Source organism: Lycium barbarum, chromosome 9, assembly GCF_019175385.1.
Source record: "Lycium barbarum isolate Lr01 chromosome 9, ASM1917538v2, whole genome shotgun sequence".
Classification (NCBI taxonomy): domain Eukaryota; kingdom Viridiplantae; phylum Streptophyta; class Magnoliopsida; order Solanales; family Solanaceae; genus Lycium; species Lycium barbarum.
In genome coordinates, this window is record NC_083345.1 from 86,151,475 (window position 1) to 86,168,472 (window position 16,998).

General features: G+C 39.7%; 1 protein-coding gene across 4 annotated transcripts in view; it reads left to right on the plus strand.

Moving 5' to 3' along the window:
- LOC132609054 (anaphase-promoting complex subunit 1) overlaps positions 1-16,998 on the plus strand; it is a 55,267-nt gene that overhangs the window by 23,388 nt on the left and 14,881 nt on the right. For all 4 annotated transcript variants that reach the window (XM_060322883.1, XM_060322881.1, XM_060322882.1 and 1 more), the window contains 11 exons: positions 11,076-11,147; positions 11,824-11,895; positions 13,098-13,191; positions 13,270-13,352; positions 13,466-13,522; positions 13,625-13,702; positions 13,794-13,915; positions 14,001-14,161; positions 16,543-16,619; positions 16,689-16,802; positions 16,863-16,964. In XM_060322883.1, coding sequence (XP_060178866.1) covers positions 11,076-11,147; positions 11,824-11,895; positions 13,098-13,191; positions 13,270-13,352; positions 13,466-13,522; positions 13,625-13,702; positions 13,794-13,915; positions 14,001-14,161; positions 16,543-16,619; positions 16,689-16,802; positions 16,863-16,964 — 1,032 coding nt within the window. The remainder of the gene's footprint in view (positions 1-11,075; positions 11,148-11,823; positions 11,896-13,097; positions 13,192-13,269; positions 13,353-13,465; positions 13,523-13,624; positions 13,703-13,793; positions 13,916-14,000; positions 14,162-16,542; positions 16,620-16,688; positions 16,803-16,862; positions 16,965-16,998) is intronic.

The following is a 16,998-nucleotide window of genomic DNA, read 5'->3' on the forward strand; positions in this document are numbered from 1 at the left end:
ATGGTACCGGAGTTGTATGTGCTTCGTTCGAGCATGGTAGACCGGGTTCTTTGCCAAATGAATGGCACTTTGGCTAGCACAATATAGCACACTTCCCTCGTGGCTAGCACAATATAGCACACAATATGTAGACCAAAATATCATCAATGAACACAATCACAAAATGGTCTAAGTATGGCTTGAATACTCTGTTCATGAGGTCCATAAATGCTGCGGGGGCATTAGTCAGCCCGAATGACATCACCAAAAATTCGAAGTGCCCATATCTTGTCCGAAAAGCTGTCTTTGAGATGTCCTCAGTCTTGATTCTCAGCTGATGATAACCTGATCTCAAGTCGATTTTGAAAAAATGAGTAGCACCCTGCAGTTGATCAAACAAATCATCAATACGAGGCAATGAATACTTATTCTTGATAGTCGCCTTGTTCAGTTGCCTGTAGTCAATGCACATTCTCATCGTGCCATCCTTCTTCTTCACAAATAACATAGTTGCACCCCAAGGCGATACACTAGGCCTAATGAACCCCTTATCAAGTAGCTCTTGGAGTTGAACCTTCAGTTCTCTCAACTCGGCGGGAGCCATACGGTATGGAGGAATAGAGATAGGTTGAGTCCCTGGAACTAAATCAATGCTGAACTCGATTTCTCTCATCGGGGGTAGGCCGGGTAAATCTTTAGGAAAAACATCCGCAAATTCGCGAACAACAGGAACACTATCAATAGTAACATTCTCCGCTCGAGTTTCATGAACGGTAGCAATAAAACCCAAACACCCATGATTAATCATTCGCCGTGCCTTTACATAAGATATTATTTTTCCTTGAGTCACAGGAGTCATGCCTTTCCACACTAAAGTTTCTCCAGGAAAATTTAAACGTATAAGCTTAGCATAGCAATCAACCGATGCATAACATGATGCCAACCAATCCATGCCCATAATCACATCGAAAGCGGACATCGGTAACACACATAGATCAACTACGGTGTCCCTGCCCTGAACAGATATCACACAATCTCTATAAACTCTATCCACTAATATACTTCCCCCCACTGGGGTTTCTACCACATACAGCACATTAATAGACTCAACTCCCCGTTCTAAGAATATAGCAAAAGAAGGAGATACATACGAATACGTAGAACCAGGATCAATAAGAGCATATGCACCATGAGACCCAATAGTAATAATACCTGTGACTACTGCATTAGATGCCTCGACATCCTGTCTGGTCATAGCAAAGAATCTCGGCGGTCCACCCCCCTCCCTGAGCAACCTGTGCACCCTGTCGACCCTGTCCACGAGCACCCTGTGGAGCGGTCCTAGCTGGCTGAATCTGACCCTGTGTAGCTGTAGTAGTTCCCTGCGGCTGTGTAGTAGCTCGACTAGCACCAGAATTTCCTTTATGACAGTATTTAGCAATATGCCCCCTTTCACCACAAGTAAAACAAGCCCCATCTGCCCCAAAGCAACGACCACTGTGATTTCTACCACAGTTAGAACACCTCGGATGATAACCTGACTGATATGAGCTATTACCCTTCCGTTGCATTTGCTGCTGGCCCTGTCTAGCGGAATAACCACCAGAAGACTGCACCACTGATTCTGACTGAGTAGATCTGGACTGCACACGATAAAAACCAATCTTGCCCCCAGATGGAACACCACTAAACCCACCTGTGTTACGTGGCTTTTGCTTTCACGCTCAACTTTGTCCATCTCTAGATAAGACTCGTAACGGAGAGCAGTGTCAACTACATCTGAATAGGTACCATATCGCACATCTCGTACCACAGGACCACGATAGCGATGCTCAAGTCCATCCACAAATCGTCTCACCTTCTCTCTCGGATCCTCTACCAAATAAGGTACATACCTGGATAAATCTGTAAACTTGGCCTCATATTCTGTAACGGTCATAGTTCCCTGCCGCAGATTATTGAACTGACGTCTCATGTCATCTTGCTTGCTTAATGGAATAAACCTGTCCTTAAACAGTGCTAAAAATTCTGACCAAGTAATAGGTGGTAACCCTACTTGTCTACCTCTCTGAATCGAAATCCACCAAGACTCTGCAGACCCTGAGAATAAGAAAGTGGCAAATTCCACACCACGAGTCTCCTTCAGCCCCAACGTAGTCAATATCTTTTCACAACGATCAATGAACTTCTGAGGTTCAATAGAATTAGGTGAAGCATCAAACTCTGGTGGCTTAAGATCCATGAAATTCTTAAACTCCTTAGATTGCCCTGCAGACTGGACAACCTGTTGAGGGGCCAACTGAGGTGTCTGATTAGCTGCAACATTCAACTGAACTTGAGCTTGTGCTTGTGAAGTGGCCTGAGGACCTGGAATTCCACCATGATTAGGTGCCAATGCCTCCAACACATTCAATAATCTGGTCACCACCTCTGCGGGCATAGCAATAGTAGGGGCGGCAGCTGGTGCCGGTGGATTGTTCTGAACCACTTGTTCCTGCACTTGCTCTGACGCAACTCGGGGCTGACTCCCATTCACAACTTCAGGCTGAGGAGTGGCCTGAGTCCTAGTCTGAGCTCTAGTCTGATGAGCACTAGCTTGGCTACCACCGCGGGTAGCACTCTGTCCAGCACCACGTTTTGCAGATGAAGATGCGCGTTTCTTAGCCATCTGCGAAATAAATATTACAAGGTTAAACTTGATTCAACTCACGCACGAACACGGAATGAAAGAAGAGAAAACTTCCTAGATGTCCAGTAGCCTCAAGGTCATAAGTATGGGCGCCTACATACCCATGAACAAGACTCTACTAAACACTGCTCCATGGACCCGGGACTTAAAGCCTAAGCTATGATACCAACTTTGTCACGTCCCAAAATACCCCCTAGACGTGACTGGCACCCAGCAAACACCACCCGCCAGGCGAACCATATATCATACTCTTAATCATTTACAAAAGCACTAAAAGAAAATAAGTGCAGGTCCAACAACGTTATTAATGATAAAAATGCGAAATAGTCGCCAATCAAATCCATAATCGATTTATGAAAATCAACCAACGCTAAGATAAAAAGAATCTCTAGCCCACATCCCACGCTAAGACCATGGAGCATCTAACAGAGTTACATGAGTTTGAGTGTCGGGCATGTAAACCCAAAATAAAAGAAATAACTAGAAATAAACCAGATAAAGCTGAAATGGCTGCCTCCACGAACAATGCGGTGGCTCATCTCAGCAACAGAATCCACTCACGAAGTCTTCAATTACCAGCCTCGTTCTCAACGACAGTATCTGCATGGACATGCAGGTAAGGAGTGAGTTATACATAAATATAACCCAGTAAGATCCTCGACCCGCCACTTCAAATACCCCTGGAACAAGTGTTAGAAAATACATACACACAACAAGCACAAAAATATTATGCACATGAATATATCATTATATAATAGCAACCAAGGTCCAAACCATTGCTTATCGAATATATTATATATCTCCACACCATTTACACTACGAACCGTCATAAGTGGCAGTTAAAGAATTAGTCAACACTATGAATCCACGGCAACATACACAATGCTAAGGGAAGCATACACAATGCTATAATCAAGAAGCATACACAATGCTAAGGGAAGCATACACAATCATGGCTCACAGCCGTATCACATTACGAAACAACTTATAAATAGAGTTTTAGAGTATTTGAAAATAAAGTATATGCGGCTGGCCTTAAGAACCACCGATTCTGCCAAGCACACGCTTGCCCCAACACATGGACCAGGCAGACAAAACATATTTTTAAAACGGATTTTGAAAAGCAAGTACCCAAAGCTTAAAGTCTCACTTACCTCAAATTCACAATTCAAGCACACTTCCCAAAAAAAAATCAAAACTGCGTTCTCGGGTCTCCGGATTGCCTCAAAATACACAAAAACGGATTTAGAATGGTCAAAACCCTTAGGGTAAACCACTTCTATATTTTTAGAGGCTTAAACGGTTAAAGTCAAATTTTAAAGGACGAAAACGCCCTCTGGTCAATGTGTTCAAAATCCGACAAGACTTATGTTTTCGGAAAGGCCTTAACGAGAGGATTCCAACGATATATAGAAGTCTAAAATCCGACGCTATTTGCCCTTTCAAATTAATGATTTTAGTTGAAGAACCCTAGAACTAAACTTTCTCAATTCCTCAAAATATCCCCATGTTTTCACCATAAAGATTCACCCATAATTATGTAATAAACTTAGATAGAAGATCAGAGGCATTACCTTGATGATTTGGGTTGAAAATCCTTATTTTTCTCCCCTCTTTTTCTTCCCTTCCTTCTACTGCGTTTTTTTTCTTGTTTCTGCTTCTATCGTTTCTGTTTTCTGTTTTCACGTCTGATGCATCAGACTTTTATTCCTTTTTCTCTTTATTTTCTTTTTCTTCTTTTTGTGGGCTTGGCCCACATCTCTTTTTCCCCCCTTTTTTATTAAAGGACCCTTTAATCCTCCTTTTCTTTTATTTTGTACCACTTAATTCTTCTATATATATATATTTTTTTTTTATTTCCTTCTTTTATTTAAATTACCAACTAAGCCTAAAAAAAAATATGGGTTATTACATTCTCGACCTTCAACTCCCTGCCTGCATTTGAGAAGCTTACTCGCTTTTGTTTTCCGAGAATGCAGCTCTCACACGTATGAAGGTCCACCGTCTTCAGCTCCGGAATTAAGCCATTTGTCACCAACAGCTTCATCCCCTTCTGGCTGATATGTCCCAGCTGACAATGCCACAAATCTGTCTTCTTTGTGTTGTCAACCACAGCAACAGTATCACGACAGCTAGTCGTCATGTAGAGAGTGCCAATCTTCTTTCCTCGGCCAACTACCATAGCACCTTTCGCCACCTTCCAAGACCCATTACCAAAGTTGAGATCATATCCCTCATCATCAAGCTGACCTACTGAGATCAGGTTTCGCATCAGCTTTGGAACATGTCTAACTTTTGTAATCTTCCACGAGGATCCATTTGACATCTTCAAATTAATGTCTCCCGTGCCAACAACGTCTAGCAGCTCTCCATCGGCTAAATAAACTTTGCCGAGATTCCCAGCCACGTAGTTTGTCATTATATCATGATGTGGGGTGGTATGAAAGGACGCTCCTGAGTCAAGCACCCAAGAGTCTATCGGGCTGTCAACCGATAGCAACAACGCATCGCCAATGTCTTCCGTAGCAGCGTTGATTCCAGCCCCCTTGTTGTCCTCCTTCTTTGGCGCCCTGCAGTTCTTCTTGAAGTGACCTGGTTTTCCACAGTTCCAACACTCAAGTGTTCGTCCTGGTCTGGATTGACCCCTGCCATTCCTTGACTTCGATCTGCCCTTATTTCGGTTGTAGTTTCTATCATAATTTCTGCTTCTGTTTTCAACATTAAAAGCAGAACTCGTCGATGCCTCTCCAGAATCTGTCCTGCGCACCTCAGCAAGGATACGATCCCTAACATTGTTGAACTTTAGTTTGTCACTGCCGACAGAATTACTAACCGCTGCTCTCATTGGCTCCCAGCTATTTGGTAGGGATGCCAACAAAATTAGAGCTTGTACTTCATCATCGAAATCAATTTTTACCGATGACAATTGATTTACAATGGTATTGAAATCATTTATGTGTGCAGCAACATGAGCATTTTCCATCATCTTTAGATGAAATAGTTTCTTCATGAGAAATACCTTATTATTTGCCGAAGGTTTCTCATACATATCAGACAATACCTTCATCATTTCTGCGGTGGTCTTCTCCTTTGCCACGTTGTGAGCAACGTTCTTCGACAGCGTTAGCCGAATGACTCCCAGAACTTGTCTGTCGAGGAGATCCCAATCTGCTTGCTTCATCTCCTCTGGTTTCGGACTCAGAGGTTCATGAAGCTTTCTGCCATATAAATAATCTTCAATTTACATTCTCCAGAACACAAAATCTGTACCATCGAATTTACCGATGCCGTGCGTCGTACCATCTTCGCCTCCCATCGTTTCTAAATCACAACACAACCTGTTGCTTTGATACCAGTTGTTAGGATTTGAATCCCAAATCCGACCTTTGTAAGCAGGTTCCCAGGAAAGATTGGAGGGTCACAGCTGGACCACTTAAATACCAACCTCCTTAGACAGAACCTAGTTACGTCGTGATGTAAGCGAAGAATAAATAGCACACACAGATTTATAGTGGTTCACCCTCAATGTGAGAGCTACGTCCACGTTGCTGCTGCAGATCTTATTAAAGAAGAAATATTACAAGTGTTTACAACACTCAACCTCACAACCCCAATCCCAATTACACTCAAGAATTTTTACTAAAAATTCTCTCAAAGACTTCTCTTACTTAAGCCTTTCACTAAGAGTATTTCTCTTAGATTTTTCTCTCTATGGATGTGTTGTCTTCTTCAATTTTTGGTGTATCTAGCAAATGAGAAAGCTTCCCTATTTATAGGTATGAGATGAACCTATTAATGTCATTAGTGACTCAAGCAAGCACTTGACAATTTTCCAAAGACAAGGAAGATGTTTTCTTCCTCAAAACAAGGGAAGTGTTTTCTTCCTCAAAATAAGGGGATGGACCCAACAAATCTCCCACTTGAAGGCTAATTTTAATTAGTCTTCACACTTTGATCGATGCAGCAACTCTTTCCTAGTTTCATACTTCGTGCAGGCCAACTGAAGCTGAACATAGCTTCAGTTTGTCTATCGTCACTGCCTTTGTCAGCATGTCAGCTGGATTCTGACTCCCTGCGATCTTCTCAAGCACTAACACTCCTAATCCTAAAACCTTATATTTATTCGTTTTTAGTTTACTTAACCCTAAACATTTCAAGACAAATTGTATGGCACCTGAAAGGTAACACATTACTTCCACAGTAGAAATCACTAAATTTTGAGCTCAATTATAGGATAGCATAATTTTCAATATCAGCTAAATTCATTTCGCTGGTAAAGTTCTCTCCTGAAGCTATGGGGGTTCCTTCCTGCAGTTATTAGGTCGTGTGCCTGTGAAGCCAGTACGTACCCACCAACTTCTTTCCAAGTTAACATAGCTAGATTCAACCCAAAAAAGATATAGTTACAATCTAAGTGATATGAAAATTTGTACTGAAATGTCAAGCTAAATATAACAGTGTTGTTAGACCATCACTCGTACAAAACCAGATTAACTATAAACTTAGAGCAGCGAGGACTTGCAAGCACGGTGGTACAAAGTCGTCATTTCCCTTCCACCACATAAATTTAGGGTTGAATGATATTTGCCTCCTTTCCAACAAGCAATAAGAAAATAGAGAGTGGACCCGACCAAATTTTTGACGTTGATGCCAGGGACTTCAAAGTAAACTGTTTATCTGGATTGGACTTTTACTTTTTGTCTATTTAAGTTTTTAGTTGCTATCTTGTTTTACACAGAATATGTACAAGAAGAATAACCAACAGACTTTTGTGGTGAAAAGACTACTTCATTATGTTATTGTGCTGCAAGATGATACTTATTGTAATATATTTTTAAGTATCAATTCCTAAATTATTTATTAAAAGGAATTATTCAGTGATGGTAAAAGATTTAGCGAAAACCTTAAAAAAAAGGATCTGTTGGAGGTGTTATTTTAAACTGCAAGTAATTTAAAAGTGCATACTCCATTTGCTAGACCTGCATAATACATAGTGCTTGACATATGCCAGCCACGAAGTTTAGAATCTGCGAGGTCGCGTGGATCAAAAGGTCAAGCTTTCATGCTTCTTGGAGTATAATGTTTTTATCTTAGCTCATTCTTAAACTTGAGGTGCACAAGCCTCATACTTACTACACACATCATATTTCTCATACTAATAGTCAGAAAATCTATCTCTTACAATAAGATTATCATGCAAAACTGCTCCTAGCTATTATCATAGTTGCTATCAATTATACCATCACATCATAAGAGAGATAATGATCAACATAACTAACAATCAGATCCAGCGTAATACAAATATAACTCAAGAATTGACTCACCTTCTACCTTCAATAGATTTCTCCAATGATTGGAAGTGAAGAACATGAAAACCTTCCGATAGAACATTTTTTACTAGGAGAAAGATTAACATTTTGAAATTTGTCAATACAAAGAATGTGAAGCATCTACCAGGAACTTGTATAAATACTCAAAATAGAGGACCTTGGGAGGATTTCTCAAAGAAAATCATGTCGCATCTTCAAGCTGTGAAAGCCAAGAAGTATAACTTCATAAAGAAACTTCTCACCGCATAAAATTATTCAGTAGGAAAAAACAATTAAAAGATGTTGGAAATAATTTTTAACCAGGAAATCCCTAACTTTTACAAAGTAAAAAGTGGCAACTGATAACAACATATCCAATTGCCCAAAAATATGACATCTTATCGATTTCTTCAAACATCACATTGAGTGCAAATATTGTTCTGGTGAGTGAAATTAGATACCCGGCAAACAAAAAGAGCATATCATAATATTGTAAACTCAAAAAATGCCAGCAAGAGAAATAATTTTTTTATGACCAAAACATTCAATGTGACACCAGTAAATATTGAGTACATGATGATAAGAAGGTGCCACCAAAACTTAAGGGCAAGTTCTACAAAGTGGTGGTTAGACCGACTATGTTGTATGGGGCGGAGTGTTGGCCAGTTAAGATCTCTCACGTACAAAAGATGAAAGTTGCTGAGATGAGAATGTTGAGATGGATGTGTGGCCACACCAGGAGTGACAGGATTAGGAATGAGCATATTCGGGATAAGGTGGGGGTGGCCTCGGTGGAAGACAAGATGCGAGAAGCGAGATTGAGATGGTTTGGGCATGTGAAGAGGAGAGACACAGATGCCCCAGTGCGGAGGTGTGAGAGGTTGGCCATGGATGGTTTCAGACGAGGTAGGGGTAGGCCGAAGAAGTATTGGGGAGAGGTAATTAGACACGACATGGCGCAATTACAGCTTACCGAGGACATGACCTTAGATAGGAGGGTTTGGAGGACCCAAATTAGGGTAGAAGGCTAGTAGATAGTCTCGTTATCCGTTCTTATTAGTAGTCGCAGTATCGCAATATAATTTCTTGTGCTCCGATTTATGCTATTATCTGCTATTTCCTATGCTTTGATTATCCTGTGGTATCTGTGTCGATTGCATTATTTTATTTTATATTATTGCTTTTCCATGTCGCTTTGATTTTCCTAGCCTTATCTGACTTTTTTTTATGCTTTTATGCTTTTCTTGAGCCGAGGGTCTTTCGGAAACAGCCATCCTACCTTGGTAGGAGTAAGGTCTGCGTACACTCTACCCTCCCCAGACCCCACGATGTGGGATTTCACTGGGTTGTTGTTGTTGAAGCAGAAGAAAAAGATGAACAAACAAAATTTCAACAAAATGCAATGAATTTTCCTACCTTGGTAACTACTGCTCCGGAATCAAACCTTTGGAAGGTTTAAATATAACATATTGATACTTCACTTGGAAGTAAACCAGTTCCGCCAGGAATTACAATTTTACCAACGGTTTTAATTCCTGTTATGATGTATCAATTGCTCGGTCCAACTCTTAGATGAAATTTTGACTGAATGCCTAAAACCCCAATTTCAATATAAGGTAAAAGAAATTACCTACATGCAACAATGTAGATCAGCACGGGGTGCTTCGCCCCCCCTCCGTGCGTCTCCCTCCCGTCCCCGGCGTGCGTGCAGGAGGACCTGTGCTTCTTTTGAAACAAAAATGATTCTCGGCAACGGATATCTCAGCTCTCGCATCTATGAAGAACGTAGCGAAATGCGATACTTGGTGTGAATTGCAGAATCCCGTGAACCATCGAAGTAAGCAAAATCAAACCAAGTACAAAGAAAGAGGTGAATAAAGAAATAGAAAATGAAGAAGAAGTGGAGAAAACCCAAGTAAATGAATGAAGAAGCAATGAGAAGGCTGGAGCAAATAATGAAGTGGAAGCGTCGGTGATCGTGGGTTTGATAAATGGACAAAAAGACAATATTACCCTTGGTCGTCCAAGAGACTCCCACTTATTATGTAGTTACATGTAGTGTTTAGGAGTTGTCAAAATCTGTATGCACATGTCTGATTGCTGTTTTTTATCTTTTGTCTTTTATAGTTTGGTGGTTGGGGGTGGGGTTTTTTTTTTTTTTTGGGGGGGGGGGGGGGAGGGAGTGGAATAAATAGAAGGTTGTAGTTGATATGAGTCTCGTGGAAATAAGTCAATAACCTATGCTAATGGTCAAATTAGGCATTGGGCCTACACCCCAAAAGCTAGCTCAAAGGGAGGAGGATTGCCAAAAACCTTATAAGGAGCCCAGGATTCTCATCCGTCACCGATGTGGTATTTCTCTTCACTAATGGGTTTAACAGAAGTACTGCATGAAGTTCTTGATTGTACAATGGATCTTAATACCCCTATTAACTTTCAACTTGCTTTGGCCCTAGGCCCTATTATTGTTGAGATATTCTGTAAAAGCATCCTTACACTTCATTTGTTGTTCTCCACAACATGTAACTATCTGCTGCCAGATTGTTTACTTTTGGAAGCGTAGGAGGATAACAGAAGCGAAGCCTTGGCGTAACTGGTAAAGTTTTGCCATGTGACCAGGAGGTTACGGTTCGAGCTGTGTAAACAACGTCTTGCAAAAATGCAGGGTAACGCTACGTACAATAGACCCTTGTGGTCCGGCCCTTCCCCAGATCCCGCACATACCGGGAGCTTAGTGCACCGGGCTGCCCTTTTTTTAAGCGTAGGAGGATAACTCTTAATAATTTGACGAGTACAGTGCCTCTTAATATCTTCAGATATAAAGTTGCAGAATTGTAGTTGCTAAACTGAGTTAGTGTAGCTTTGATTCTCGTATCTCTACACATTTTCCGGTTTGAGCACTCCAAATCTGCCCTTTTCAGTTACTGAATGATAATATCTACTTAACAATCAGCACTGGTATTCAAAGGTCCCTTATTGTTGTGTGCATTATTAATTTAGTAAACTATTATCTAGTTGCAGTTTATTGATTTGTCATTAGATGTGTTTTTCTCCTTTTCCTTCTAATGAATCAAGAATTTATTGTGATCTCCATGCAGTCTCTCTATGTTCATATACCATCCCGTCATCCATCTTCCTTTCCGGAATTGGAATTGCCAACCCTGTTGCAGGTAATTGCAGTATACATTGTGAATCTGTAAAAAGGTTAAATTCTTGTAGAAAATTGGTCTTCTCTATGGATTTATCTTTTATTTGCAGTTCATATGGTCATTAAACTTTTACTTCTGTTCTATTAAGACTTCAATGTAGGTGACGAATTTGAGAAAGAAGAAGAAAAGACTTCTGTGTATTTCAGTTTGTGTTTACATCCATTGAGCACGGTTATTTATACAAAAGGTCCTATGACTAATCTAGGAAAGGAAATCAACTACAGTAATTACGCAAATTAATTAGAATAAAGATCTCCTACAACCAAGCTAGTAAACAATAGGCCTGTTTGACGAAGTGCTGTACTGATCCTTACCTCTTAATTTTATCATTTTCGTCTGGATAATTTCCTCTTTGTCCCCTGGCAATTTTCTTGCTATGTCAACATGCTTGTTAGCAAATCAGAGGAGGCAATACGTTCAAATCTGCCATGATATCCTTACTCCGATATGATTCTGTTCTTGTTTCTTTTTCCACTTATTATCCTCTAGAAGAGTTAATGGTCTGTGTTTGACTCCTCCATGTACTTGCGTGAAAGTGATGTTTGCTTTATTGTTTCTTTTTGGTAAATAATCCGCGTCCTTAATGAAGTATCTTTGTGTTGAAAATGATTGTTCTTGCGATTGGATTGCTTTTCAGTCAGCAGCTCTCCTATCTGTTGGGCTTCTATACGAAGGATCGGCACATCCCCAAACAATGCAAATTCTTCTGGTACTTTCTCTAAATCTTGGAGGTCTATACTCATCTGGAGTTTTCTTGGATCATCTGTTGATTAAGGGTTGAATAGCACGTTGTATTATTGGGTAGTTCGTCTCGACATGTTAAGATGTGTACAAGTGTTCACCTTGTTCAAATATATGAAAACTTGAGTTCTTATGTCTGGTGCATGACTGAGTTTCTGCTTTTACTGAAAGCTAACTGGAGTAGTGGGATAATTCATCTAAAATAAATTTGTTCCCCTGGAAGTTTGGTGTAGGGAAATAGCAGATTTATTTGTATCTACTTGTTAGTTCTGGCATTAAAGTGAAAGCATTAAGTGATTTTAGATAGTCCAGACTAGTGCTTGCAAAATAGATAAAATATTAGAGTATCCGTCCTACTTGCCCAGTTAAAAACGGGTTTGGATCAATTCGTATAACCCACTGTATAAAATGGATTATAATACAGACTGCGAGCGATACCGGCCAAGGAGAGAATGGTGAGTTGCATTTATTTATCCATTTAGCGCCCCTACACCCTTGTAAATGCCGCCTCCATGTGTTCTTTCCTCTTTTGTCTTTATTACTGTTGTAAAATGTAAAGGGAGCTGAGAAATGGTTACATGAAGAACCAAAAGGGTATGGCGGAGAAATAGATAGGTCGGAAGAAGACCAATTTTTTTGTTAGAACTTAGTGTATCCTAAGAATTTTTAGTAGCTTCTCAGCATATAGTTTTATTTTTAAATGAAAATATCAACATTTCAATAGATGGGATCAATCCAACAGTTGACAATTTAACCTTTAATAATAAGTCGATTTTATTTCAATGGACAGAGAAAATAACTCAAATCCTAGATTATTGCTTCTGGAAAAAAATATCTATGTGATTACACTCAAATATTTTTATGCATTTGTTTTCACAAGAGATGCACTCAAAATTTTGATCTTGTAAAAATCATGGATAGAAGTACGTCATGCAACCAAATTTGAACCGTCTGAATATGGGTGGGTCGGATACTTTATACGTTTTTAATAACACATTTTTAACCCGCTCATATCCGATCCGACCCGTCCATTTGTTAACACTAGTCCATACTGATCTTGCTTGCATGCAAGAAGCGATGGTTTCATGTCTGGCCAAAATTGTAAGATAGTGTTAATTCAAGTTTTATTCATGCTTTTCATGAATTCAACCACTGATAACCGGTTTGCAGGGTGAAATAGGTCGTAGAAGTGGAGGAGATAATGTACTTGAAAGGGAGGGATATGCAGTTGCAGCTGGGTTTTCACTTGGATTGGTTGCCTTGGGTATGATTGAAAGGTCATATACATTATTATGGCTTACGTCTGTTTCTAAGTTTTTTTTTTTTTTTTTTTTAAATGAAGGTCGTGGAGAAGATGCTCCTGGCTTCGTTGACTCTTTGGTTGATCGGTTATTCCAGTACATTGGCGGAAAGGAGCCTCAAAACGTAGATGCTTGCAGAATTTGCCTCCTGTTTTATGCGATAAGATTCCAAAATTATGATTTATGACTGAAGTGTTGTTCTCATTTTTTGAATAAATTCTTTAAACTGATCTTCAGGAGACGTTCCCTCTTTTTGTTCCATCTATTGATGAACATAATCGGAGTGCAGGACAGGTCAGGTCGTCTTGTCACTCCACAGATATTATATTACTGCTATTCTTATCTGACTTAAAGATAAAGTACCAATCATCCGAAACTGTACCATTTCTCTTGCAGATAATGGACGGCACTGCAGTCAATGTTGATGTTACTGCACCTGGAGCCACCATTGCCCTTGCTCTTATGTTTTTGAAGGTAATTTTATACATAATATTACTTCTTCTTTAGAGATAACCTCCTAGACAACTATCTTCTAATCATTAATGTTGCTCCCAACCCATTGCAGACAGAGTCAGAGTTGGTCTATTCTAGGTTATCTGTCCCTCAGACACATTTTGATCTACACTATGTTCGACCTGATTTTATAATGCTCCGTGTCATTGCTCGGAATTTGATAATGTGGAGCAGGTAAAACATGCTCCCAACACTTTTCAATCAGCAATGACATTTATAAGTTGCTTCTCAGGTTTAACTATGGTTTAATTTCTTCTAGAGTTCATGCATCTGAAGAATGGATTCAATCTCAAATTCCGGAGGTTATTCAGAATGGTGTTAAAGGCCTTGGTGATACCATGCGTGACACAGATGAGATAAATGCTGATGCATTTGTTCAGGCGTATGTTCACATAGTGGTTGGAGCCTGCATTTCTCTTGGTAAGCCTAAGTTCTAAAAGACAGCTATTGCCTCTTGCCTGTTGAAATTTAACTTCTAGTTAAGTTGCTATGTAATACTTTCTTCCATTTTATGCTAGACATGAAATTTTGGATATCCAACAGTTTCACTAACTTATATACATAACAATATGCTTTAAATGGTTTTGAATTGTGAATTTAAATGCATTACCACCAATGGAATCAGTAGTATTTAGAATTCAAATGCAGTACCAACGATGGGTTTGATACTATCTTCTACCATTGGAGTCATAATATGCGAGTCAAAAATAGCTCTTCATCACCTTTCCTTTCAAAATTTAAAATGTGTCAAGTAATGTGAGTGGAGAGTTCATATAAATCACTGCTAAGGGAGGTTGCATTGAATTTGATGAGGGAGGGCAGATCAGCTATCACAGATGTCAAAAATAATGTTAATTATTGATGAGCAGAAAAATAGCTCGGTCCCAATTTGATTTGTGAATGGACCTTGAGCCTAACATCTGCATTAGAGTTCAACAGAAACTGTTAGGGGAGACTGAATGTGTATTATTTTTAACTACTTGGAGGACTATCAAGTATCAATGCTCCATTTTATATTTGAGGGACGCATTGAGTCAATGCACAAAACTTAACGGACTATGTTGATCCTCTACACAGACAAACTCAGAGAAAAGACCCAGCTGCCCTTAGTGGTTTGCACCAGAAGAAGGATTTAGTGCAGCATGCTAAGTCTTTTGCGTCATGTAGCCTTAAATTTTCCGCTTCTGATTCTGAAGCTTACCGGGTCATACTAGAGGTTGCGGAAGCTCTTCTTTTTCTTCATTAAAGCAGTCTCTTCTACGGCGTGTTAATCTTACCGCGCCATGGCGACGGGATCTGGTACTGCACCAGATTGCAATTCCCCTCTCTTTTTTTTTTAATGACATGTAAAACAGATCTAGACCGTATTTTTTTCTTTCATGATGTGTTGCCAAATTTATTCGAATTCCAAGAGCTCTGATTGAATCGTATTGATATACCAATTCGATCTGAGCTCTCTTAGTAATAATGCTCGTTGAAATCAGTTTTTATTTTCAATTTTTAATTGAACTTTGGATACTATTGTTTCTTTTCCCCTTTTTTGTCTTCTATTTCTAGGAACACTATTTTGAGAAATTGTGGAGAAGTTACTTCTTGTCTTAGCTGTTTGCAAAGTTCTTTGGAAGGGGAGAAAAGAACAAAGAGTAGAACCTGTTGAAGTGTATGATCATTTCACTTAATTCAAGACGATGAAAGTGAACAAGGAAAAAAGAAGTTGGTTGCAGACAATGATCAGTAAACTAGGAAGAGGTTTGTTAGAGTCTCTCATTGGTGTAGAATGGGGTTGTTTGCCTCCTTTTGTGGTCATGGACAATCTTCACTTCAAGAGCTAGCTTTTGTGGTTTAGTTAGGCTCAAGGTCCATTTCTTCACATGGTATCAGAGGCAGAGCCATCTTAATTCTTGGTTTACCCGATGTTGGATCCCTATATTTTGTTATCCATGCTCTAGATGTCCAATCCTAGGTGTGGGAGTGGGGAGTGGGTGTGTGTTTTAGAGCCCACATTGGTGTGGGTGGGGATGGTTTGCCTCCTTATATGGTTTTGGGCAATCCTCACTTCATGAGCTAGCTTTTGGGGTTGAGTTAAGCCTAATGTGCATGTCTTCGCAAGGTTCACCTCCATTGATGGCTTCCTTTTGTGTTGTCTTTAGCACTATCCTCAGAAAGGTTCATCAGTAATCTACAAGTCATTTAACAGATCGAGACGAGAATGAGATGCTAACTATGAGGTTTTTTTGCGCTAGATTTGCTTGGACTGAATGTTGGCAGAACACTGACAATTGTTGTTTCGAGCTTAACACCGTCTCTTCAATTATGAAATGCCATATGAAATGCAGTTTTGATATCGAAAGATGCTTAATTCATGCCATATGAAATGTATCAGATTCCGGGCATATTCTTAGAGACTTAGTTGTCTTTTAGAGAGCTTTTTATGTTTATTACATTACTCCCTCCGGAGCAAAAAAAGAGTCCACTTAGCCATTGCACACCCCTTGAGAAAATACTAACTCCTAGACAAAAATTTGGTAATTTGACTAAACTACCCCTAATTAAATAGACATTGGGATTTGATCATATAATTCTTAATAGGGGCAAATCTGGAAAACAAGTTTAATTCTTTCTTGATTTGATACGTGGACACATTTTTTGACCCAAGAAAAAAAGGCTAAGTGGACACTTTTTTTGATCCGGAGGGAGTAATAAACTTCTAGGCCTGAGGTGAATTGCATTTGATTCCTCATCAGATCTGTTGGATGTTGTATTTTTGGTTATGCTTAATTTGCAAGCTATAACTCTGGCAGGGTTAAGATATGCTGGTAGTAGAGATGGCAGTTTACAGGAGCTGCTCTACAAATACGCCCTATACTTCCTTAATGAGGTCTGTCCTTCACCGTAGTGTGCTGATTCATATTTATAATGCTGTGACAGGTTTACTTTAACCATGCAGATAAAACCTGTATCTGTCTCAAGTGGACATGCATTTCCAAAAGGACTATCTAGATATATTGATCGTGGCTCATTGGAGACATGTCTTTACCTAATTGTTCTCTCTCTATGTGTGGTAGGTATTCAAATTGGTTAAGTTTATCATTAGGCTTCTATTCAAATCCTACTTGTGCAGGTTATGGCGGGGTCTGGACACCTACAAACATTCAAGCTGTTAAAATATTTGCGTGGTCGAAATTCGGCAGATGGGCACTTGAGCTTCGGTAATCAGATGGCTGTAAGTATATTGTCATTTTACCACGAGTTCTTGA